At 48.4% G+C, this 25,044-nt stretch overlaps 1 protein-coding gene across 1 annotated transcript; it reads right to left on the reverse strand.

The window, feature by feature from the left end:
* Positions 1-1,491: 1,491 nt before the first annotated feature.
* On the reverse strand, positions 1,492-4,206 carry LOC144948991 (thrombomodulin-like). Its single transcript, XM_078878775.1, has one exon. The coding sequence runs from the start codon at positions 3,761-3,763 to the stop codon at positions 1,964-1,966; it is 1,800 nt and encodes a 599-aa protein (XP_078734901.1). The 5' UTR covers positions 3,764-4,206; the 3' UTR covers positions 1,492-1,963.
* Between the last annotated feature and the right edge of the window lie 20,838 nt (positions 4,207-25,044).

The raw sequence follows: 25,044 nt of genomic DNA on the forward strand, positions 1-25,044 counted from the left end.
CTCTTCGCTGCTGATGGGATGGCGTGGTTCACACTTTACAGTGTCGTACCGGGGCGAGTCTTTCTTTGGTAAATGTTTGGTATTATCGTTATGTTATTAATGAAACGTCGTGATCTATTATTTTTCTACCTACGTGACTTTACCGAAGGAACCAAATAATATTATGTAATTATGTTTCAATATTGTTGTGCTTATATATAATTGTCGTGATACGTGTGTGTGTGTGTGCGAATTCTGATCCCGGAAGGATGATTGTCTAAATCTGTTGGAATCCACAATCCCTAAGATTGCGTCGAGCATTCTGATCAGAGGGCAACGCCGTTCGTTGGCAAGATTCTACGTCACCCCCCGCTGCCACCCCATAGACCATCTCGGAGGCATATTGCTCGGTCGGCGTGTGTCAATTATTTACTTCGGGAGTCGTAACAGGGCATTGGTTAATTAAAAGGGCATTGGTTGATAAAAGGGTATTGTTTGATACTCGGGAATTGTTTGATACAAGGGCATTGTTTGAGAAAAAAGGGCATTTTCTTGGTTCTGTCGGTAAAGTCACGTAGAAGGGAAATAATAAAATAATAGAAATAAAATATAATAAAATAAAAATCTCACGACGTTTCGGCCACAATACAAGCAGCCGTCCTCAGGTGAAGAAACAGAGCTGTCGGAGCGTCCCAATGCTTGTGTTGTGGCCGAAACGTCGTGAGAATTTTTATTTAATTCTGTTTAATTTTTATTATTTTATTATTTCCCTTCTACGTGACTTTACCGAAAGAACCAAGAAGATGGATCCCTGCAGTTACGAAAGCTTTAAATCGAAAAAAGGGCATAATTTAATAAAAGGGCATTGTTTAATAAAAGGGCATTTTTTTGATACAAGGGCATTGTTTGATTAAAGGGAATTGTATGATAAAAGAGCATTGTTTAATTAAAGGGCATTGTTTAATACAATGGCATTGTTTAATAAAAGGGCATTGTTTGATAAATGGATATTGTTTGATACAAGGGCAGTGTTTGATAAAAATTTATTGTTTAATAAAAGGGCATTGGTTAATAAAAGGGCATTGTTTGATGAAAAATTTTTTTTTAATAAATGGACATTGTTTAATAAAATTACATTGTTTAATGAAAGGGCATTGTTTGGTAAAAGAGCATTGTTTAATAAAGGGGCATTGTTTGACATTTCAAAGTCAGTCTGAAGCTGTAATGCAAATGAAATGTCCTCATTTGCTTGTCGCCAAGAGAGGTCTGGAATTGACACTTGTGGTTTGAACGACACTTGCCATGGAGATGTAACTATTTATCTTAGAGGGCAGCCCGTCCTTTGAACATGGTGAAGTGACACTCACAAGCCACCACACATCATTCACACCGACCAAATCATCGTTTCAATCGATAATTCAAAACCATCGCCAGCAATCATCAACATCGTGAGCATACGTATCAGCAATCATGAAGATCAACCACTCGCACAAATCACTCACAACAAAGAAATCATCGCCATCACGATCATATTGATGTTTCACCGCTGTCATTAAATGCGCCAGGTTTCACAACACCGCAATCACGCTAAGCGCAGCAATAAAATAGAAAAATATACAAACATTCTACGTGAACACTTTCTTGTCAAACAGCAGAAACCATCACGCGAACTGCGCCCATCCTCGCAACGGCTTTTGGCTGCTGCCATCGAACAAAAGCGGTGGTCACCGCATCGCGCGCTTTCAGATGGGCTTCTGCGGCCGTCTGGAACGTTCTCCCATCCGATATACTATGAAGCCACTGGGAACCACCACGCACTTTTGAAATCACCTAGCTTGACAAACGAATTTCTTTAGAACTTTTTTTTGCGTGTGCTCAGTTTTTTTGTCCTTCCCCCATCACCTCCGAAGAGCACCGTTGGTATACGTACGGTGCGAAAAAAGTTCAACGTGCGCACGTGACAAGCCACACGGAGAAACAACGTTCAGGCTGTCGAGTGGCGCGTCTCGTCCACATCGTCCGGGCCCCTCGGCTTTAGCTCTCGCTCGCCCTCGTGGTGAACCTGCGTCGGGGCCGACGGTCTCGGCATCTCCTTGACCCCTTGCGCGGCACCTTGGGTCGCCAGCCACACGTACTCGTTTTTCTTCTCGCCCTGCGGAGCCTGCTCCTCCTCCTCCTCCTGCCGACGACGCTTCCTCGTCTTTCCGCTGCCTCGGCAACACAGCAGCACCATGGCCACGGCGCACACCACGATCACCACCAACACGAGGGCGATCGCAATGGGCAGGAGCACGTGGAACGCCAGGTTGGGTGGAGACTCGGTCGGGGTGATGTCCACCCAATCCGTCGTCGTCGTCGTCGTCGACGTGGTCGTGGTGGTGGTGGTGGTAGTGCTCTCCAGCAGATGTTTCTCGTGCGTGCACGTGACGTTGTCCGCCTCCAGGCGCCACCCCTCGTCGCACGAGCACTCGTAGCTACCCTCGGTGTTGTTGCACACGTGGTGGCACGCGTGCGCGCCCAGGTCGCACTCGTCCGTGTCGTGGCAGCCGAGGCCGCTCTTGTCCTGCTGGTAGCCGCGCGGGCACGTGCACTCGTACGAGCCGTCCGTGTTGACGCAGTGGTCGTCGCACGGCTCGTAATCGCACTCGTCGATGTCCTCGCACTCGGTGAGGTTCACCAGCTGGTAGCCCTCCACGCAGTCGCACACGAAGCCGCCCTCCTTGTTGGTGCACAGGCCCTGCTGCTGGCAGGGGTCGTCGCGCGCGCACTCGTCCACGTCCTCGCATTGACCTCGCACGAGTTCGAACCCGGGCGGACAGGTCGGCGACATGGAGGAGGAGGACGAGGCGGATGAGGACAGCTCCTTGTCGATAGCCTTCAGCAGGCAGGGCAGTGGCTCGCTCACCTTCCACTCGGCGTCACCGCCCGCGCCTCTGCTGCAAACGGCGTTCGCCATCCCATCAGCGACATCACCGCCGCCGCCGCCACCAATATCATCATAGTCGTCGTCATCATCACCGCCATCATCTCCTCCGAACGTCGCTCCGCACACCACCACGGCCTTGCTGCCGACGGGCAGCATTCCCAGCGGGCTCACCGCGCCGCCGTCGTCCCACGGCACGACGTAGCGCGCGGTGCCCGCGCTCGTCCTCACGGCGGAGGCTCGGAGCCCCTGTTCCAGCGGCAGGGGTCCGCACCCCGAGGCCACGCGGACCCCCACCGGGTGCTCGCACACAAACCCTTGCACCGCTTGACTCTTGCAGAAGCGCGACTTCCAACCCGGCGGCGCGTCGACGGAGGCGAGCACGAGCGAGGCGCAGAGCTCACGCGTGCACGAGGTCAAGCTCTGCTCGAGCCAGTTCTCGTAGTGGGAGTCAGCGGCGTGAGCCTCGCTGTGCGCCAGCCACGAGAAGCCGCGTAAGGGGCCCTTCATGTCCATCCTGCAGCCCTTACGGCGCAGGCCCATCCAGTACTCGGGAGCTCTGCTGGACTTGCGAGACGATGGGGATGATGATCGCGGGGACGACGCCGAGCGATAAGTCTCATCCTCGACCGCGCGCATGAGTCTGCCCAGTAGCTCTGCTTCTCCCTCGGTGTCCACGGTGGCGAGATGTCCCCCCGTCCTCTCGCACGCCGTCAACGCCGCGTTGAAGTCGACGTGCTGCTGCGGCTGATGTTTGACGAGGCTGTAGCAGCTGTTGCCAGAGCACGACACGAAGGTGGCGGGCGTAGCGCAAACGCCACCGAGAAGCAGCGAGGCGAGGCACAGGAGCAAGGCGACCATGGCTGCTGACGACTGATGAGGATGATGCAGCTGATGATAACGGTGATGCTGCTGCAGTTGATGATAACGATGATGCTGCCGTTACTGACGCTGCTGTTGCTGCTGCTATTACTGCGACGGGCGATAATATCGCTACTCGTTGCTTTTGCCTCTGCCGCTGCTGCTGCTGCTGACTCCTCTAAACACGATGACCACAAAAATTCCAATACGCTAACCACTGTCCTACACTCTCTCTTTCTGGGTCTCTCTCTCTCTTTCTATGGTCTCTCGCTGTTGTGTTAAGTATCACGATATCTCTCCCTGGCTGGACAACATCGACGGAATGTTCCCGCGCCCGGCACTCGAAATAAAGTAATGAGATCTATTTAGCACGGCGAGAGAGAGAGAGAGAATAAGAAGGCGAGCTGCGATACGCGCGCTCCGTGTCCGTGCGCTACGCTCGAGGTGATTTGGAACCGATGGGATTCACAGCGCTCCGTCCGTTATAAGCGGGGAGGGGAGCGGAAAAGGCGACTGTGCAGAGAGACCCTGGCAGGAGGAGGAGGAGGGGGTGGAGACGGGGTGGAGGCGGCATTTCCTTCCAGCTCATTAAACTAACAATAATGATGATAACATCGCCGGAAAGCGAAGCAAACTTGCGATGTTGTGATTTTTAGTGATTTTTTTTTGGTCACTCCCATAGAATAGCCACTCAGACGCTCGTGTTGGGGGCAGACTTTTGGGCAGCATTGAACGTTTGTTTTGAAGATTGACCCATGTGCATGCATGCGTACATTGTGATGGCAGTGTCTGTGTTTGTGTGTGTGTGTCTGTGGGGAGCGGTGCCATTAAGGCTGTTCGCGAGCAAATATGAAGGCCGGCATGGCGCACGAGGGGGTGGGTGGCCAGCACCACGCCCGGCCATATTTGTCGGCGATGTTTACGCATCGCACCAGATACTTATTTGAGGCTGAGTCGACGTAGGGGAGGCACAGCACCGATTTAAATAATCGTCACCGGTGTTGGCCGTGAGCGGGGATCGACATCAAGTCGCCGGGTTCGTATCGCAGCGCGCTAACCGCTACACCACCGCTCCCCCCCCCACCTCACTCACTCTCCCGCTTTCTCCCGAGTGTTTTTAAACATTCCTATCTGCGTGTGAGTGCGGTGTGATCGTGCAGCGGTGAGCGGCTCTGCACGATCAACCCGGCAAAGACAAAGAATTCGCGATTCACGCTCACAGCCACCAACACCCCTGACGATCATCTGAACCGTTACTGGGACTCTCCTAGGTCGACTCAGCCTCAAATACGTGCGGCGTATACACATCATCACCGGGACGACTAACAGGAGGCCGGGCGTGGTGTTGGTCACCCATCGACTAGTGGGTCGTGCCGGCCTTCATAGGTGCTGCTATTCGCGGTTGCTAGATGTTAACTACCTCGCCTGGTGTACATGAGGACGTGGGTTCGATCCCGACTCTGACGTCTGCTGTATATTTGGAGTTTGCATTGCGGCGAGATGTTAACTACCTCGCCTGGTGTGCAGGAGGTCCTGGGATGGATCCCGACCCTGACGCCTGCTGCTGTATATTTGGAGTTCGTTTGTCTCTCTACGCGTGGATGCGTGTATTTTTCTCCAGATCCTCCGGTTTTCCCCTCCAACATTAAGAATCAACATGCGTTCAGAGCATTTTAAATTTCCACATCGATAAGCTACCATTTGTGGCCAGCTCGCTCCTGAAAAAAGATCTATATAGCTCAGTGGGCCTAACCTGGTAAAATTTAAAAAAATATTTGTTTTAATTTTATTTTACACCGTCCGATTTACGACATTATGTCGTAAAAACGGGGACCGCCCGCACACGCGCGTAATGTATTGATGATGTAGCTTCGTTCCTAAGGTTACGTTACCGCTAACACGTGATAGTCTGGGTTGTCGGGGTGGCCGTGCGCGATGTTGACGTCGGGAGACGCGCGGCGTCGCCTTGAGACGGGGCTCTGTGATTCAACTCTTCCAGCCTCTGGAGAGAATTTCATCAACTCTTCAAAGCAGTCCTTGGGGGGGGGGTGGAGGAGGAGGGGGGGTCATCACGAGAAAGAAACATTTTCGTCCATAATAGTTTTTTTTTTGGGTCTCTGTTATGGATAACATTGGTCGCGACAACCCACGTGTTAAACAGACGTTTCCGTCCTCTTGGTTCTTTCGGTAAAGTCACGTAGAAGGGAAGTAATCTGTCGCCTCGACGGACCTGGTTTTCACCTGAGGACGGCTGCTTGCGTTGTGGCCGAAACGTCGTGATAATTATTTTATTGTGTTTTATTTTTATTGTTTTATTAATTCCCTTCTACGTGACTTTACCGAAAGAACCAAGAAGATGAATCCCTGCAGTCACAAAAGCTTTAAATCGAGACGTTACCGTGTTCAGCAAACGTGCGTCTCTCACGCGTGCCGTGGAAGAGGCCATGGTCGTTACAGGAATAACACGGCACAATAGTTATAATGTGTCATAGACATGTGTATTGTATTCCTGATTATATGATACACCTTTCTCTTGTGGATGACGATAGGGAGGGAGGGGGGAGGTTTTGTAGAGTAGATTTGAATAACTTTACGAACACAGGGCACGAGTTCGAGGGGCGCGTCTTATTTTCCGGTGCGTCTTACAATCCGGACAAATACGATGGCCACCGTTCTTCTCATGTTGTTGGTGGCCGCTTGTGGATTTTCACACCGACCAAATATCCAAGCCACCACATTCTGCACGAGCCTGATGATGATGATGCTGATGATTGCTACACAAATTTCCCATAACGCCGCGCGCCTGTCACGTGAGCCTTGCGATGTTTGTGCCTCTTTGTAAGTCAGGCGGCAGAGAGGCGTCGCGACAGCTGCTGCCCACGAAATTCGAGATACACCGTGGTCATTTTTGTAGGGCGGGGATGTGCTTGTGTGTGTGTCAGTGTGCCCATGAGCATCAGCCAGTCATCTCGGTCATCTCGGTCAGTCGACCCGTGGCACCTGCTGGGTCTGCCCCGTGACCTCCTGCCAGCGGGCGTTCGACACTTCACGTGGCAGCCTCAAGGTGCACTTGGCCTGGCACAAGCGTCGTGGTGACGTCACCGCCACTTAGTGGCGAATAGCGGTTGTTGTTGTTGTAGCATGCGGATATCATCATCATCATCAGCTGCAGCATCATCATCATTCAGTAGGGGACTGAGCGTGCCTGCTAATGATCAATGAGGGTAAACGGTGGAATTTAACGGCGGGGGTGTCGCGTTCACTGAGCTGTGCTACAAATCCGGCTACCCGAGATCGATTCCCGCTCACTGCCAACACCAGGCACTCGATTATCTTAACCGATCATGGGCCTCTCCTAGGCCGACTCGGCCTCAAAGGAGTACCTGGTTCAGTGTGTCAACATCGCTACTCGGGAGATAAAGACGGCGGGGCGTGGTGCTGGTCTCCCACCCCTTCGTTCTCGCTCACAGCACTTGCCCCAACAGTATGTTACAGGCTATACGGGGGATCTTTGTCTTTTCACGCGCTTATCGTCATCAGCATCATCATCATCCAGCAGTAGACCGAACGTGGCGCGCTAATGATCAATGAGGGCACCCAGTGGGATTTTAAGAGCCCCTAAACACACGGCGCACACGTGTTCCACTTGCACAAAGAATTGGCACACGTCACACGCCTGGGCGGCCGATAGCAATTGAACACACATGGGCGACTTTGTGTGTGTTGTGTGTGTGTTGTGTGTGTGTGTTGTGTGTGTGTTGTGTGTGTGTTGTGTGTGTATTGTGTGTGTATTGTGTGTCTGGATTGTGTGTTGTGTGTGTGTTGTGTGTGTGTTGTGTGTGTATTGTGTGTGTGTTGTGTGTGTGTTGCGTGTGCTGTGTGTGTGTGTGTTGTGTGTGTTGTGTGTGTATTGTGTGTGTGTTGTGTCTGTATTGTGTGTGTATTGTGTGTGTGTTGTGTGTCTGGATTGTGTGTTGTGTGTGTGTTGTGTGTGTGTTGTGTGTGTATTGTGTGTGTGTTGTGTGTGTGTTGCGTGTGTTGTGTGTGTGTGTTGTGTGTGTGTGTTGTGTGTGTGTTGTGTCTGTATTGTGTGTGTATTGTGTGTGTGTTGTGTGTCTGGATTGTGTGTTGTGTGTGTGTTGTGTGTGTGTTGTGTGTGTGTTGTGTGTGTATTGTGTGTGTGTTGTGTGTGTGTTGCGTGTGTTGTGTGTGTGTTGTGTGTGTGTGTTGTGTGTGTGTTGTGTGTGTTGTGTGTGTGTTGTGTGTGTATTGTGTGTGTGTTGTGTCTGTATTGTGTGTGTATTGTGTGTGTTGTGTGTGTGTTGTGTGTGTTGTGTGTGTGTGTTGTGTGTGTGTGTTGTGTGTGTGTTGTGTGTGTTGCGTGTGTGTTGTGTGTGTATTGTGTGTGTGTTGTGTCTGTATTGTGTGTGTATTGTGTGTGTGTTGTGTGTCTGGATTGTGTGTTGTGTGTGTGTTGTGTGTGTGTTGTGTGTGTATTGTGTGTGTGTTGTGTGTGTGTTGTGTGTGTTGTGTGTGTGTTGTGTGTGTTGTGTGTGTGTGTTGTGTGTGTGTGTTGTGTGTGTGTTGTGTGTGTTGTGTGTGTGTTGTGTGTGTATTGTGTGTGTGTTGTGTCTGTATTGTGTGTGTATTGTGTGTGTGTTGTGTGTCTGGATTGTGTGTTGTGTGTGTGTTGTGTGTGTGTTGTGTGTGTATTGTGTGTGTGTTGTGTGTGTGTTGTGTGTGTTGTGTGTGTGTTGTGTGTGTATTGTGTGTGTGTTGTGTCTGTATTGTGTGTGTATTGTGTGTGTGTTGTGTGTCTGGATTGTGTTGTGTGTGTTGTGTGTGTGTTGTGTGTGTATTGTGTGTGTGTTGTGTCTGTATTGTGTGTGTATTGTGTGTGTGTGTTGTGTGTGTGTATTGTGTGTGTATTGTGTGTTGTGTGTCTGTATTGTGTGTGTGTATTGTGTGTGTTGTGTGCGTATTGTGTGTCTGTATCGCGTGTGTTGTGTGTCTGTATTGTGTGTGTTGTGTGCGTATTGTGTGTCTGTATCGCGTGTGTTGTGTGTCTGTATTGTGTGTGTGTGTTGTGTGTGTATTGTGTGTCTGTATTCTGTGTGTGTGTGTGTTGTGTGTGTGTTGTGTGTGTATTGTGTGTGTGTTGTGTGTGTGTTGTGTGTGTTGTGTGTGTGTTGTGTGTGTTGTGTGTGTGTGTTGTGTGTGTGTGTTGTGTGTGTGTTGTGTGTGTTGTGTGTGTGTTGTGTGTGTATTGTGTGTGTGTTGTGTCTGTATTGTGTGTGTATTGTGTGTGTGTTGTGTGTCTGGATTGTGTGTTGTGTGTGTGTTGTGTGTGTGTTGTGTGTGTATTGTGTGTGTGTTGTGTGTGTGTTGTGTGTGTTGTGTGTGTGTTGTGTGTGTATTGTGTGTGTGTTGTGTCTGTATTGTGTGTGTATTGTGTGTGTGTTGTGTGTCTGGATTGTGTTGTGTGTGTTGTGTGTGTGTTGTGTGTGTATTGTGTGTGTGTTGTGTCTGTATTGTGTGTGTATTGTGTGTGTGTGTTGTGTGTGTGTATTGTGTGTGTATTGTGTGTTGTGTGTCTGTATTGTGTGTGTGTATTGTGTGTGTTGTGTGCGTATTGTGTGTCTGTATCGCGTGTGTTGTGTGTCTGTATTGTGTGTGTTGTGTGCGTATTGTGTGTCTGTATCGCGTGTGTTGTGTGTCTGTATTGTGTGTGTGTGTTGTGTGTGTATTGTGTGTCTGTATTCTGTGTGTGTGTTGTGTGTGTATTGTGTGTTGTGTGTCTGTATTGTGTGTGTGGTGTGTGTGTGTGTTGTGTGTGTATTGTGTGTCTGTATCGTGTGTGTTGTGTGTGTTGTGTGTCTGGATTGTGTGTGTGTTGTTTATTGTGTGTGTTGTGTGTGTTGTGTGTCTGTATTGTGTGTGTTGTGTGTCTGTATTGTGTGTGTTGTGTGTTGTGTGTGTATTGTGTGTTGTGTGTCTGTATCGTGTGTGTTGTGTGTGTTGTGTGTCTGTATTGTGTGTGTTGTGTGTGTTGTGTGTGTATTGTGTGTTGTGTGTCTGTATCGTGTGTGTTGTGTGTGTTGTGTGTCTGGATTGTGTGTGTGTTGTTTATTGTGTGTGTTGTGTATGGTGTGTGTCTGTATTGTGTGTGTTGTTTATTGTGTGTGTTGTGTTGTGTGTATTGTTTATTGTGTGTTGTGTGTGTGTATCAGAGGGGGGCAGCAATATTCAACGCTGTGGTCAGATGTTGAATCTCTCCGCTGCATTGCCCAGGGCAGGAAGGGCACGGGGGCGCACGTCCACTTAGGCATTGTCCACGCGTTGTGAAAGCCGACCTCGCCTCACCCTTGCACACAGATGCGCGCACAATCGGCATCTGTATTGCGTGCTGGAGGAGTTAATCCGATGAGCTATGAAGCTCTTGGTCACATGTGTCCAGTAAGGAGGGAGGGGGGGTTCAACAAGTTACAACAACAATAACAACAACAAACAACAAATACCCCCCTCCCCCCCAAAAAAAATCGATAGGTATGCAAACTATTATGTTATATTGGGTGGGGTGATCGGTGAATGTGCGTCAGGGTGAATAGATCTCCTGGCGCGGCAGACGAAGAAATATATTTAGGCGATCCAACCCAAACAAAGAAAACCTGTATTATGGATGATATTGGTCGCGAAAGCCTACGTGTTAAACTCATTAATTGGCCGATAACGCCTACATATATAGAGGACCGCAGAGCTCAGGCAATCGTTGGTAGTGCTGCTGCTGCCTTTCCCGCTCGCCTGTGGTCCCTCCTGGCGCCTATGAGCCGTCCTCTCTCTTCAAGCCACTGATGTTCGCCTTGGCCAGGAGTCGAACTCAGGTGGGTTGACAGGGCGATGTGCTGACCACTGCGCCACCACTCCACCTTCACGAGTTAAAAAGGGGGGCACGGGCAATGGTGCGGAAGTTGGAATTTCCCGAGTGAAAGTTAGAGGGTTCGATCGCAGAATCCAGAATCCGCAGTGCGACCGCGAAAGATCCGGTCCATGTTTTTTTTTTACACCCCCCCCGCCCCTCCGCCCTCCTCTTACGTGTGCGTGAGTCACGAAGAGCCGGACAGCGATTTAGAAAACCCGGATTGAATCATCACGTTGCGTGCCTGAGCTTACCAAGGGAAAGTAACTGTGTGCCTATTTTTATACGCGTTATGACACCAATGCTACTCACCTTATGAGATAATAACTTCTGGGAAATTGTCCCCAATTTAAAAAATATATATATTCACAATGCCGCTGCTTGTGTGAAGAGCTGCCCCACGTCACCGTCAGTCATGATGCCCGTTGCAACATACGCCGGCCAGTGCATTCATGGTGCAGGGGGACGGGTTAAGTTACCACTCGCCACTGGGAAGCCACATCTGGTTGCTGTGTGGCGGCCCGTTGGTTTAGCACACTGTGCTATTAACCGACCCGAGTGTGCGCTAACCATTGCACCACCGCTCTAGCCCCATCATCCCAACCCCATCATCAAGAGGAAAGGCGTAAAATATTATCGGTATTTATGCTTGGGTCACAGCGGTTTGGGATCAACGCAGTTCATCACTTTTTTCAGGGTAGATAAAATAGGTACAGCTTTGTGGGATGTGAGCAATGGTTGTCGTTGTGGGTTGACTGCCGCCTGGCATTCGAATGTGGAATTTCCACTCACCGGGCCATCGACAAGAATGAGTGAAACGCAATATTGGCATTCCAGGGAGAGAACACACCCAGCAGTATGTCTGTCCTGGAGATGGAGCGATGAAATGAGCTCGTGGTTAGGAGCTTAAATCACCGGTAATCGATTGGAGATGCGTGTTTGTGAACGTCAGCTAGAGGCGCAGCCCTGCAACTTCCTGCACGTGTCACTGCTGGCGGAAGGGACCTCCGCTCGAGCTCGAGCTCGAGAGAGCCTTCTGACACGGACATCTTGGTAGAGGAGCGAGTACCCACGATTTACCCCACCACACGTGACCTGCCACCACACGTGACCTGCCGATAGTTTAGTTGTGATGTGTTTCTACCCTTTCTTACACATTTCACTCTCATCGCGTTTTTGTATCGCTCGCTGTTGTGACGTTCTAAACCACCCCTACTGGACAATCGTTGAAAACAGATCTTCATAGCTCATCGGATTCCACAAGCAGAAATAAATACTCTAATTCTGATAGAAGCATCACCTTCTTGGGTTCTTTCGGTAAAGTCACGTAGAATGGAAATAATAAAATAATAAAAATAAAACATAATAAAATAATTCTCACGACGTTTCGGCCACAACGCAAGCAGCCGTCCTCAGGTGAAGAACAGGTCTGTCGAGGAGACAGTGTCTGAAGCATCACCTCTTCCCCATTGCCCATTCTCTTCCTCTCCCCCCCCCCACTCCTTCCCATCGCTCCCCTACGGCCCCTTTCGTGATCCCTTCAGTAACCCTCGATGGCTGCTGTCTGTCACTCATTCATTCCTCAGTACATTGTAGCACCGTCCCTGCTAACGACTGCACATCACTCCATCCGCTCATCGTTATGTTAGCGACGCCAAGTGCCTTCAGCGATAGGGCTCTACACAAATGTAACACTAGATTAGACTGCTGAGCGGACAGAAATACGGAGGGAGAGAGGGGGGAGGTGGGGGCGGAGGTTGTTGTGGTGGTGGGGTGGGGATTAACAAAACAAAGGAATCAATTGCAAATTCTGCGTCGGGAGATCGAAAGCAACCGGTAACCGGTAACCGCTGTATCTCCAGACGACAACATTCACACGGCTAGACACTTCGTCTGCTGACATTTAGAACCCTGCATGACGCCATTGTGGCAGATGGCCAATTTAATGGCGAAACAAACCGTAATAATTGACACACTCGACTCGGAAACGGGAAAAGATGCGTCTTTAGTCAGCACTGCACAGGAAGTTTACATAGAGAGAGAGAGTGTGAGAGTGTGTGCCCACCAGTTACGATGACAAGGCACAGTGCAAAGGAGTTCACTGGTTGTTAACTCGTTAGTTACACTAACTGTTAACCATTTATGTTGTATCAAATCAGGCCCCACTTAGCTCCTTTTCAGGAGCGATCTGGCCACAAGTGATAGCTCAACGAAGTGGTTTATCATAATTGTTTTTTTACCCTTTAACCCTTTTATCTGGCAACAAAACTGACACCTTTTTTACGAGGAGTCATGTTTGCATAGACCACAATACCTGCAGGCATAATGCAAACAAAAAACATAACTCTGATAATGTATGCACTGTCCTTGAAGTTGATTGGTCCACACCCGAGACAGCTTTCCTTAGAGCCTAGTCTCACATGGGTTGAACCAGATGACGCCAAAAGGACAGTGCATACATTATCAGAGTTATGTATTTTTTTGCATTATGACTGCAGGTATTGTGGTCTATGCAGACATGACTCCTCGTAAAAAAGGTGTCAGTTTTGTTGCCAGATAAAAGGGTAAAAAAACAATTATCATATTTTTTTACTGGCAAATGAGGTACCAATGGTGTAGAAGTGGTTTATCATAATGTGGACATTTATAGCAGCCAAATACTCTAAACGGGTGATGTTGATTTTAAAATGTGGAGGGAAAACCCGGAGGAACCGGAGAAAAATCCACGCGAACTCCAAATATGCAGCAGGCGTCAGGGTTAAGATGGAACGCACGACCTCCTGTACACCAGGCGAGGTAGTTAACATCTCTCCACCTTGTTTTAGCAGAAATTCACGGTTAGATTCAGGCAGTCCGCCCTGATCAAAACGGAGGTGTGCGTATGAACCATAATTACACCCTTACTGTCATTTAGCACCGCCTCCTTCAATCACAGCAGACGATAAAGATGCCCTGACGTCATTCGCAAGAGTGGGCAATTGTGTGCCGTGGCTTGACGGTCCGTATTGGTCAAAATCGAAACTCACCGGCAAATTTCTAAATTGAGATTCTACAGCAATCATCGTCCTCCCCCCATCACCCATACTGGCAGATAAAGATCCCCTGTATAGCCTTAAACAGATCGTCGCCTTTGTACCCCCAGTGGCGATGTTTACACACCGCACCACGTACTAATTTAAGGCTGAGTCGACCTAGTGGAGCCCCAGGACCGCTTCAGATAATCGTCACTGGTGTTGTCCGTGCGAGGGAATTGAACTCGGTTCTTTACCGGGTTGGTGGCACAGCGTGGCAATCGCGCATTCATTCACTTGTTCATTCACTCATTCACTCCACCTGCTCGCTCAATCATTCATCCACTCACCCTTGCACACGAGACTCATCCCAGTTCCTCTTGCAGCTTCGCCTGGTTTGAACAAAACCACATATACAAATACTTCAACGTTTCAAACAGTTTACGCGAAGCATAAATATCTGGCGAGCTTAGACTGCAGTTAAAATGCTGCAGTCATAAGCCAACACTTCCCAACTGGAACACATTGAAATGTTTAAAATAAATAAAACCCTTCCAATTTTTTGTAAATCGACGGCTGGATGAAGGCCTCGCAATGTCGTACTCTTAGTTCTTTCGGTAAAGTCACGTAGGTAAAAAATGAAATTAAAATTAATAAAAATAAAATAAAAATCACGACGTTTCGGAGGCAATACAAGTCTCCCTCATCAGGTGGGACCGTCACAGCCAGATTTGCTGCATCAAGTGAGGCAGGGATTCAAGATGCAAGCTCTTAAATACAAGCTGGCCCGAGTTTGGCATGCGTTTGGAACCGTTAGCCCAACGTTGCTTCAACGTTGTGTGACACCACGGTGGTGAAATGTTAACAACCTTGGCCTGGGGTGGAGGAGAGCGTGGGTTCGATCCCGACACTGGGGCCCGTATATTTGGAGTTTGTGTGTCTCTCTAACCGTGGTCGCGTGGATTTTTCTCCGAGTCCTCCAATTTATCCCTCGACCTTTAGAAGCATGCGTTTGGAGTATTTGGCTGCTATACATGTCCACATTATGATAAAGCGCTTAGTTGAGCTCACATTTGTGGCCAGGTCGCTTCTGAAAAAAGTGCTATGTAGCTCAGTGGTCCTTACCTGGTAAAATAAAATACAAATAAATGTCGATTTAAAGCTTTCGTGACTGCAGGGTATCATCTTCTTGGTTCTTTCGGTAAAGTCACGTAGAAGGGAAATATTAAAATAATAAAAATAAAAAATAATAAAAATAATTCTCACGACGTTTCGGCTACAACGCAAGCAGCCGTCCTCAGGTGAAGAATGAAACACCACCAAGCTTGGTGGTGTTTCATTCTTATTTTATTATTTCCCTTCTACGTGACTTTACCGAAAGAACCAAGAGGAAAAATACAAATAGTTTGAATATTTTAGTTTGGTTTGCATGTTTACTCGGTACGGCTTCTCAAGGCTCGCGGAATGTGAATTGTTTCAATTTGTATTCGAGTATCTTGCCAGATCGCGGATGCTAAGCAGGTGTGTCGGGCCTGGCAGGGCACTTGGATTGGAAGACTTCAGGCTCGGAATTGCAACCGATTGCGAGCGATCCTTGAGTGGAAGCGCAATCCTTGACCTCAGCGATCATCCAGTCAAACGTTGACTCAACACTGGCTCAACGTTGGCTCCACGTTGGCCCAATGTTAGATATTTCCTGGGAACTCGCGACATCCGGAGGATGAGTGAGAAAAAGAGAGAGAGAGAGCGAAACGTCAGCGTGTCTACAATTAACAGCAGCAGCAGCAAAGTTAGGGAGGTGGTGGCTGGGTGTATGTGTCGGCTGGGGGGGGGGGTTGTTTTTAATACAAAACCGCAGCTGTTAGAGGTGTTGAGGCATTTTCCGATGCGCGGCCCCGCACGCAAGCGCATCAGCGCACGTGTTAACGAAGCGATCGTCATCATAAGTAGAGCTGACAAGCGCCAACTCATTTCGTTCGTGGAACTATTCATGGAGTTGGAATTTTATTTTTTGTGTTCCAAATACGTGTATTTATTAACTCACTCTGTCTGTTGTTGTTGTTGTATCCTCAAATCGTGTAACTCAATTTTAACCCACTTCCCAATGTGGTATCGACTGCAAGCTTGGTATACTTATGGTATACTGATGACAATACTATATTCTATCATAAAAAAGTTTTTATTTTTCAACATCATTTTATATATTTTATGTTTCGGCTTGGGTCTAATTGTCCACGATCAACTGACGTTGGCTGTAATTGCCCACGGTCCCATACGTTATTGCAAGCCTTGGGGCCACTTCCTGGAGTCGTGGAGTTCTGCCATTACTTAGTACATTTCATAACAGCGTGTTTAAAAAAAAAAGTGTTTTAAAATATTACTTATTTGTGTCTAATACATATATTTATTTAAAGAAAATAAAATTTAGCATCGGATGACCCGAGAGAAGTTCAAATAAAACGTTCGACTGCTTTAAATGTCCAAATGATGAGCCACTTTGTTGAGCTGTCATTTGTGGTCAGGTCGCTTTTGAAAAATATGTGAATAATACCTCCGTGGGCTTTGTCTGGTAGGATGGGGATGGTTTAGTTGTTGTATTTGTGTGTGTGTTTAGGTGATTTGTTTACCTTTCTTGTACTTTGCACTCCTAACGTGTTGTTAATAATAATAATGCAATTCATAACGCGCACAAATTTGCGCACGTAACGGCCGCAACTCAGAGGCGCGGAGCCAAGCTCAGAGTCGCTCCAAAGCGTGTGGTTATAGAGGTGAGTTTTTAAGTGTCTCTTGAAGGAGGCGATTGAGGTGATGCTGCGAATGTGCAGAGGGATGATAGCGTTCCAGACTGTTGGGGCTGCCACCGAGAAGCGGCGCATAGACACGGTGACCATCCTGGATCTTGGTATCAAGAGGAGGTCGTGAGTCGCGCTGCGCAGGCATCTGCCGTGTGCTGAGCTGCAAGTTGTCAGTAATGAAGAGAGGTACGGCGGGCAGGCAGATGTGAAGCCATTGTGGCAGATGCAGGCGGTCTTGTATGTGACCCTGCTGGCGATGGGTAGCCAGTGGAGGGCACGGAGAGAGAGGCAAGTGAGTCGAGACGGGGATGAGTGTGGGCAATGACGACGCGTGCCAGGTTGTTTTGTAGTCTTTGAAGTTTTTTTTAGGTTGCCAGTGGAGGTCGGGACTAGGACCGAGTTGCAATAGTCGAGGCGAGACCCAACTATGCAACATTGCCAATGTGTTGGCAGTTTCAGTGGAGATGAGAGGCCGTAGGTGTCTGAGAGCCTTCAGGTGAAAGTTACATGAACTGATTATATAATTGGTTTGATGGTCGAAGGATAAAGTTGCATCTAGGATGACACCGAGGTAGCTGAAGTGATCAGTGAACCTGATGCTGTGACCGAAGATGTGTATGTGTGTTGGGGGCGCTGATGAGTTGAGACTTTGTCTGGTACCTAACATGATGGCCACTGACTTTGACGGATTAACGGCTATGTTGTGTGTAGTGAACCACTGTTGCAAGGCGGTGGTACATTCCGAGAGCCTCTCGAATCCAACAACAATTGTTTGTTGTTGTAACGTTCTTACCCCGTGCCCCGACTCGACATCCGTAACAAAAAGAGCTTCATAGCTCATCGGATTCCTCCAGGATGAATACATTATTATGATTCTGAATCACGACTCCCCGAAATCCCCAGCACTGGGGGTGACTCGAGGCGAAACTTAAGACTGTGACTACATGATCAGGACTGAGACTACGACTGATGATAATTATCAGACGTCCGCATTCCAACCGCCGCTATCCCAGCGAAGCGGCGGCACTTACGTGCGTAAATGGGAAAGTTAGGGAGAAGTCCGATGAGTACGATTGTATCAGCTGAGTACTCGCCGGCGAGAGGGGGGGAGTTCAGTGCAGAGGTCGCAACCGGGTACCCGATACCCGTACCTTACCCGATACCCGGCTACCCGTACCCGGCCGGGTACGGATACGGGTAGCCGTTTGCGACCCTGGTGCGGCCGGGTATGGGTAGGCCGTGAGTCACTGGTGAGTCACCGTTTGTTACTCATTTCCCAACGTCTTGTCTCTTCTCACAATTCAAGTTCCTAGAATCAACCCACCCGCGCCTGCAACATGGCTTAATCCCAGAGGTCTGAATCAGGTACCCGATACCCGTACCCTACCCGTACCCGGCCTGGTACGGGTAGGGTACGGGTACGGCCGGGTACGAGTACCCGTTTGCGACCCTGGTGCGGCCTGGTACCGGTAAGGAATCAAAACCCGTTTGCGACGTCTGGTTCAGTGTGACCCCGGGACATGGCGATGTCTGCTGCGCGTCTTTTTTTTTTTCTCGGAATTCAAATTAAAACACGCAGCTGCGCTGCTCCGTGCGTCTCCTGGCCGCCTCGTCGATTCGCCAACTTGTTGAATAAGTGGCCATCGTCAGCACTGCCACCGTCATCATGAGAGTCCTCAAAGACAACATGCCACCACGCTCATGTGACGTATCCCTTGCCACTAAGGTTAGCCGTGGCCGAGAATAGAACTCCGGTTGCAAGGTTCGGAGCGCTTTGTGCCAGCCACCACACCACCACCCCAGCCCGTTTGCTATTTTATTATTACACACTTTTATTTAACTCGCTTTGTCTGTTGTTGTTGTCGTTGTTGTATCTTCAAATCGTGTAACTCGATTTTAACTCACTTTCCAATGCGGTATCGACTGCAAACTTGGTATACTTATGTCATACTGATGACAAGACTATATTCTATATACATAAAATGTATATTTTTAAACATTCATTTTTACATGTTATGTTTCGGCTTGGGTCTAATTGTCCACGCTGAACTGACGTTGGCTGTAAATCACCACGGGCCCTTCCATTATGGCAAGCTTCGGGGCCACTTCCTGGAGTCGTGGAGTTCTTCCATTACTCGTACGGTACATTTCATTAAAGCGTCTTTAAAAAAAAAAAAATTTACACGCTTTTATTTCAAATGCCAATTAGGGTTGGCGCTATCGTTTGAGGCATGTCCGTGTGAGCCTTTGACGCTTAAGCTCGCCTCAAAGTGCTGCTAGTCCAGCACAAGCCTTGTTGGAATGTCCCTGCCCTCGTGGCCAAGTCAAGCCCCTAATTTGTATTTGAACTCGGAAAGTTCCGATCGTGACCCGGTTAAACGTGGGCCAAAGTTGCGTCAACGTTGGAACAACGTTCATTGCCTGCATGGCGACGTTGCGTGTTTATTGGAAGGCTCCTAGCGCTGTCGCTAAGTCACGCGGCCAAATAAGGGGGCAGAAAACCAATCAATGAATATCGATAGTTATCTATTTAACACGTAACTAGGCTTTCGCGACCAATATTATCCATAAGAGGTTTTTGGTTTGTTTGTTGGGTTAGAGATCGCGTTAATATAAATTCTTCGTAAAACACGCCAACGAGTAAGGTTTGTCACGTGAACAAACACACGCCAATTCGTCACTAGTTCACAGCCACCGTTGTGTTGTAGAGTAAAACCCGCACCATTTACAATTCGAGCGCCGTGACGTTTCGCCGGTAGTTACAAAGCAGCCCCATCAGGCGACGATCGGAGTCGCGTTCTCTCTTTTGTTGGACGCATTTTTTTTTTGCTGTTTGTTTTCGCGAGCTGGCAGACAAAGGTTCAAAGGCTGTGGGTTTTTTTTTAGTTTCCTCTCTCAAAGGAAGGTGAGGTGAAGAGTTCGCTTCCGCATGGAAAGGGACATTGGCTTGGAAATCGCTGCCGGCTCCAGGGATAACATCGCACACCCAACACAACCCCCCTTCCCCCCAAGCCCCAAGCAAGGTGTTTATTTAGAGACAGCACCCAGAACCCCCCAGTGAGAGACAGGAATGGTGGCTAAATAAACGATATAATCAACTAATCCGTATGCAGGGATGCCGGCCGTAGTGGAATGGTTAGCACACTGGACGTGATAAACTCACATTTATTTTTTTACATTTTACCAGGTAAGGCACTACTGAGCGATGTGGCTCTTTCTCAGGAGCGACTTGGCTATCACAAATGATGGGTCAACGAAGTGTGGCTTATCGCGTGGAAATTTAGAACGGCCAAATAATCTGAAGCGCATGCTTTTTCTTTTTAATGTGGAGGGAAAAATTGGAGGACCCGGAGAAAAATCCACGCGACCACGAGGAGAGCACGCAAACTCAAAATATACAGCAGGCGTCAGGGTCAGGATTGAATCCACGACCTTCTGTGTACCAGGCGAGATAGTGGGTAGGACAGGGGTCAGTGTAGTTAGAGGTGTGGTCACGAGTTCAAATCTTGATTGCTGGGGGTTGACCCAACCCATCATCCCCCTGGGGTCGATAAAATTAGCACTACCTTTTTTATATGTAGAGACTCGCTCAGCTCTCCCGACCTCCCCGTCATAGGAATGTGGAATTCCCCACTACTGGAAATTCCAGCGGGAAATACCTTTGTGAACATTTCGACTGCTCTTTCTGAGTAAGAATCTTGCGAGCGGAGAGATTCGGTGAAGCAGACAGCAACACGACTCCAGGCAGACTAGACCATCGTGTCCCTCTCTAGCCACCCCTCCTCCCCCACGTGTCGACAACGCGTCACACTTTAACCAGAATTAAAGACACCCCACCCACCCACCCACCCCCCAAAAAAACATTGCGAAATTGGAAAACCCCCTCTTGCCACTTTCAATTTCTCTCCGCAGTCGAGCCGGAGGTGATGTCTCGCTGTTGTGACGGTCTGGGTGGTGGGGAGTGGGGAGTTGGGGGGGTGACGCGTTTGACTTAATCAGAAAGGCCGAATGCCCTCCAGCCTCCGAGGCTTGAGCGTGAGAGACGCCCAGACGGCGTTAATCCCGGCGGCTTCGCGGGTGCCGAGGTCGTGTTTCGTGCTCGTAACTTGTATTAGCCAGAACAACAAAATGCGAACAAAAAATAAAAATATTAAAAACCACCCACAACATCTGGATTCTTCCGCTGAGATAGCAAACTCCGATTTAGGGCAGATTCGAATGCCAGAATTTCCATCTTGTTTCGTTTCTAGCAAGCGCGCCCGTTGATTGAGCGCGTGTTTATTCCGCCGGTACATTTCCATCCGTTATGTCACAGCTGTCCTTTGCCAGCCAACTCTTAGGCGCGAGCAACCAAAGTCGTAGCCGCATTCCACGAGTTCTGCGGACAGAGGGCCCGCTCCGTCCGTAACGCACGGAGCGGCCTCTGCAGGGGCTCACGATGGGACCTCTGCGTTCATACTCTTTGGTTCTTTCGGTAAAGTCACGTAGGTATGAAATAAAATCAATTAAATCACGACGTTTCGGGCGCAACACAAGCGTCCGTTAGTCATCAGGTGGGACAACCACAGCAAGAAACAATTGCTATGAGACCTCCTTTACCAGTGGCAAAATATAGTAATAGGGTTTTACCATTGCAACTGGTACAAAAACTGACACCTTTATACAAGGGATCATGTTTGCAATAACCACAACACAAGCAGTCAAAATGCAAACAAAAAGAAAGAAAGAAAAAATAACTCAGAGTTGTTTATTTTTGTTTGCATTTTGACTGCTTGTGTTGTGGTTATTGCAAACATGATCCCTTGTAAAAAGGTATCAGTTTTTGTACCAGTTGAAAGAGTAAACACTTATTACTATGTTTTTTGCTGTGGTTGTCCCACCTGATGACGGACGCTTGTGTCGCACCCGAAACGTCGTGATTTAATTTATTTTATTTTAAACCTACGTGACTTTACCTGAAAGAACCAAAGAGTATGGGTCCCTGCAGTCACGAAAACTTCAAACCTCTGCGTTCGTTTGTTTTGCCGATCTTCCATGGCCACCGGCAAAAAGGTTAGCCGCCAAGACCACAAACGAGGGGCGGCCTGGTCCTTTAGGACCCGTGCGTTTCACCTTCAACGATGTGAGTTCAACCCCGACGAGACTAGGTGAGCTGAGGGGAGTTCAAGAGAACTCGCGGACAAACACCGCCCAACGCAGAAAGATGCCTCGGTTTCATCTCCCACGAAACGCACGGTCCACTCCTAAGCCGCATCCACTACGCAGACCGTGGCAGCAGTAGACGCGGATACCTGATGCACAACTGGAAAATGTTTAACTCTCCGTTCGTGTGCGACTGTGGGTCATCCAGAACAACGTGTAACGACGCAATGCCCCGATCCATAAATACGAAGGATACATCACATCGGCGATACGACTAACTCCGCTTGCTCCAGCTGACGCGGTCATCTGCTGGCTTGACCAACCTGAATTGTGAAACTCAAGTTGTCGTCTCTGCATCTACATCAGCAAGCCGTGCGAAAGAATAACATTTACCGACGGTTCGTACCCCGCGTGGTTCGGCACGGTGTTCCGACGTTCCACCGGGGAAACTGAAATTGGTCCGGGGAAGCGAAACGTCGGGACACTGTGACGGCCAGCACGCCGGAGACAGCTACCGTTGCACCGAACCGACGCGGCTTGAACTCTTGTGCGTGGAGCGGTGGCGCCGCGGTTAGCGCGCTGCGTTTTTGAGCCCTGCCGCCAAAGTTCCATTGCCCCTGCCGCTGGTGACGAGACATTCGTCGACCTAGATCTTCGCTACCAACCCCGCACTGACAATTCCCGGTGAAGCATGGCGCCCCACTCTGGCTGTACAACTTCGTCTGGGCACGGCGCCCGATCGCACACGCGAGGATCGGGCAGGGCAAGCAGGTGGGTGGCTGGCAACTACGTGCTGATGTGCTCAGAATGGACCAGGAACGTATACCAACAAAAATAAAATTCCATAAGTTGGACACCACCGGGTAAGTTGAGGTCTGGGAGGGCTAAGGCCACGTGGTGAAGCGGCCGTGATTGAGGAGCTGGAAGCGGCGATCAACCTCTCTCTCTCGACATGTTCTCACGGACAGGAAGAGGTGGAGGGAACGCAGTTGTGTCCCGTCCCTGCCACTATTTAGACACCATATCCACGCACAGTCAGTCCACCAGGGTTTTTTCGTGGCCACGCTTCACCGGGAATTGTTAAGACGATGAACTAACTCACGCTGTATGTACTATGTGTGTATGTAGGTTACTCTGATCGTTTAAATGCGAAGGTTTTTTTTCTCACAATTCTCTCCAAACACGTTCTCCAGTTTCTGCGGACGCTTCTGTTTCCTCTCGCGAGTTACGGAACGCACGCGGTGCCTGCTGGGGAACGCGGGGGGGGGGGGACGGGCAATTGTTCCGCAAGGGCCTTCTGTTGAAAACAAAGAGTGCGATGTGTTTTTTTTTCAGTCCTTCCCCCAGATAATAATGTAATATTCTTTGGTTCTTTCGGTAAATCTTCTTGGTTCTTTCGGTAAAGTCACGTAGAATGGAAATAATAAAATAATAAGAATTAAACATAATAAAGTAACGTAATATAAAAGTTTTATTTTGTATTTTTATTATTTTATTATTTCCCTTCTACGTGACTTTACCGAAAGAACCAAGATGATGAATCCCTGCAGTCACGAAAGCTTTAAATCGAAATATTTCAGTAAAGTCACGGAGATAGGAATAATAATAATGTTTCGATTTAAAGCTTTCGTGACTGCAGGGATTCATCTTCTTGGATCTTTCGGTAAAGTCACGTAGAAGGGAAATAATAAAATAATAAAAATATAAATAAAACATAATAAAACATGTTTTTATTAAATATAAATAAAACATAATAAAACATTTTTTTATTATGTTTTATTTTTATTATTTTATTACTTACCTTCTACGTGACTTTACCGAAAGAAGCAAGAAGAAGATCCACCACCATCGTCATCATCAACAATTGTAACCGAATTAATTTCTCGTATGGAATTTTTTGTTGTTGCCGTGCATGCGGGTTACGACAGCTGCTCGTGATTAACCCGGGTGCAGCATGGCAGGCACTGCTCGTTCACTGAATGTGCTTCGTATTTCAAATCAAATTACTCGATTGGGATTACGCGCGGCATGGAACATCACCCCGCATCTGGCCGAGTAATCACGTCCCATCGCAGGCCGGCAGTGCCGAGGTCCCCTTCTGTGCCGCACTCGGTGTAGCTGCCACTTGGGGTGGCCCCTTCGGGTGTTCGAGACGACGATGTATGTCGTCTACGCTCAACTTCTTTCGCAGCGTACGTTAGCCAACCGTGCTCACAGGACATGCCGGCGGGGAGGCGGCGGGGCGGAGACAACAATGAAACACAAAAAAACTAATTTCGATTTAAAGCTTTAACATTTTTAATTTTTATTTTTATTATTTTATTATTTCCCTTCTACGTGACTTTACCGAAAGAACCAAGATGATGAATCCCTGCAGTCACGAAAGCTTTAAATCGAAATCTTTCAGTAAAGTCACGGAGATAGGAATAATAATAATGTTTCGATTTAAAGCTTTCGTGACTGCAGGGATTCATCTTCTTGGTTCTTTCGGTAAAGTCACGTAGAATGGGAATAATAAAATAATAAACATAAAACATAGTAAAATAATTCTCACGACGTTTCGGCCACAACGCACGCAGCCGTCCTCAGGTGGAGAACAGGTCTGTCGGGGAGACAGACTCTGTCTTCTACATGACTTTACCGAAAGAACCAAGAACACAAAAAACAAGTTATACAGAAATAACTTTTCAATCTAGGTGATTTCCTGATATCGAAAAAGAAGATCTGCAGAAGCGCATCCGAAAGCGCCACGCGATGCGGTGACCCGCCGTCTTTGTACGACGGCCAGCCATACGCCACCGCTGCTGCTGCTGCTACCGCGAAGATGACCGAAGTTCGCGCGATGATGGTTTGTGCCCCTTGACGAAATCAGCAAGGAAATTGTGGTTATTTTTGTGGCAACCGTTTTGTGTGGTGCAATGAGCGCGGCATCGGAGATGGGACGCGTCGCGAGGCGCTGGGGCGTTTAAACAAGCGCCACTTGAATGCGAAGGTTACCATTGATAGCATTGCACGTGTCACATTAACGTGGGACGAACACTATTTGCAGGGCATATATTCATGAACAAGAGGTGTGATGATAATTGTTTTTTTACCCTTCTATCTGGCAACAAAACTGACACCTTTTTTTACAAGGAGTCATGTTTGCATAGATCACAATACCTGCATTATGACTGCAGGTATTGTGGTCTATGCAAACACAATACCAGCATTATGACTGCAGGTATTGTGGTCTATGCAAACATGACTCCTTGTAAAAAAGGGGTCCGTTTTGTTGCCAGATAGAAGGGTAAAAAACCAATTATCATATTTTTTACTGGCAAATGAGGTTCTAATGGTGTAAATGCTTACCCCGAGCTCTCATACTCTGATGGTGCATTGTCTTTGAGTTGTGCGCCTTTTGGCGTCATCTGGTCC

The sequence above is a fragment of the Lampetra fluviatilis genome, chromosome 52, assembly GCF_964198595.1.
Source record: "Lampetra fluviatilis chromosome 52, kcLamFluv1.1, whole genome shotgun sequence".
NCBI classification, from domain to species: domain Eukaryota; kingdom Metazoa; phylum Chordata; class Hyperoartia; order Petromyzontiformes; family Petromyzontidae; genus Lampetra; species Lampetra fluviatilis.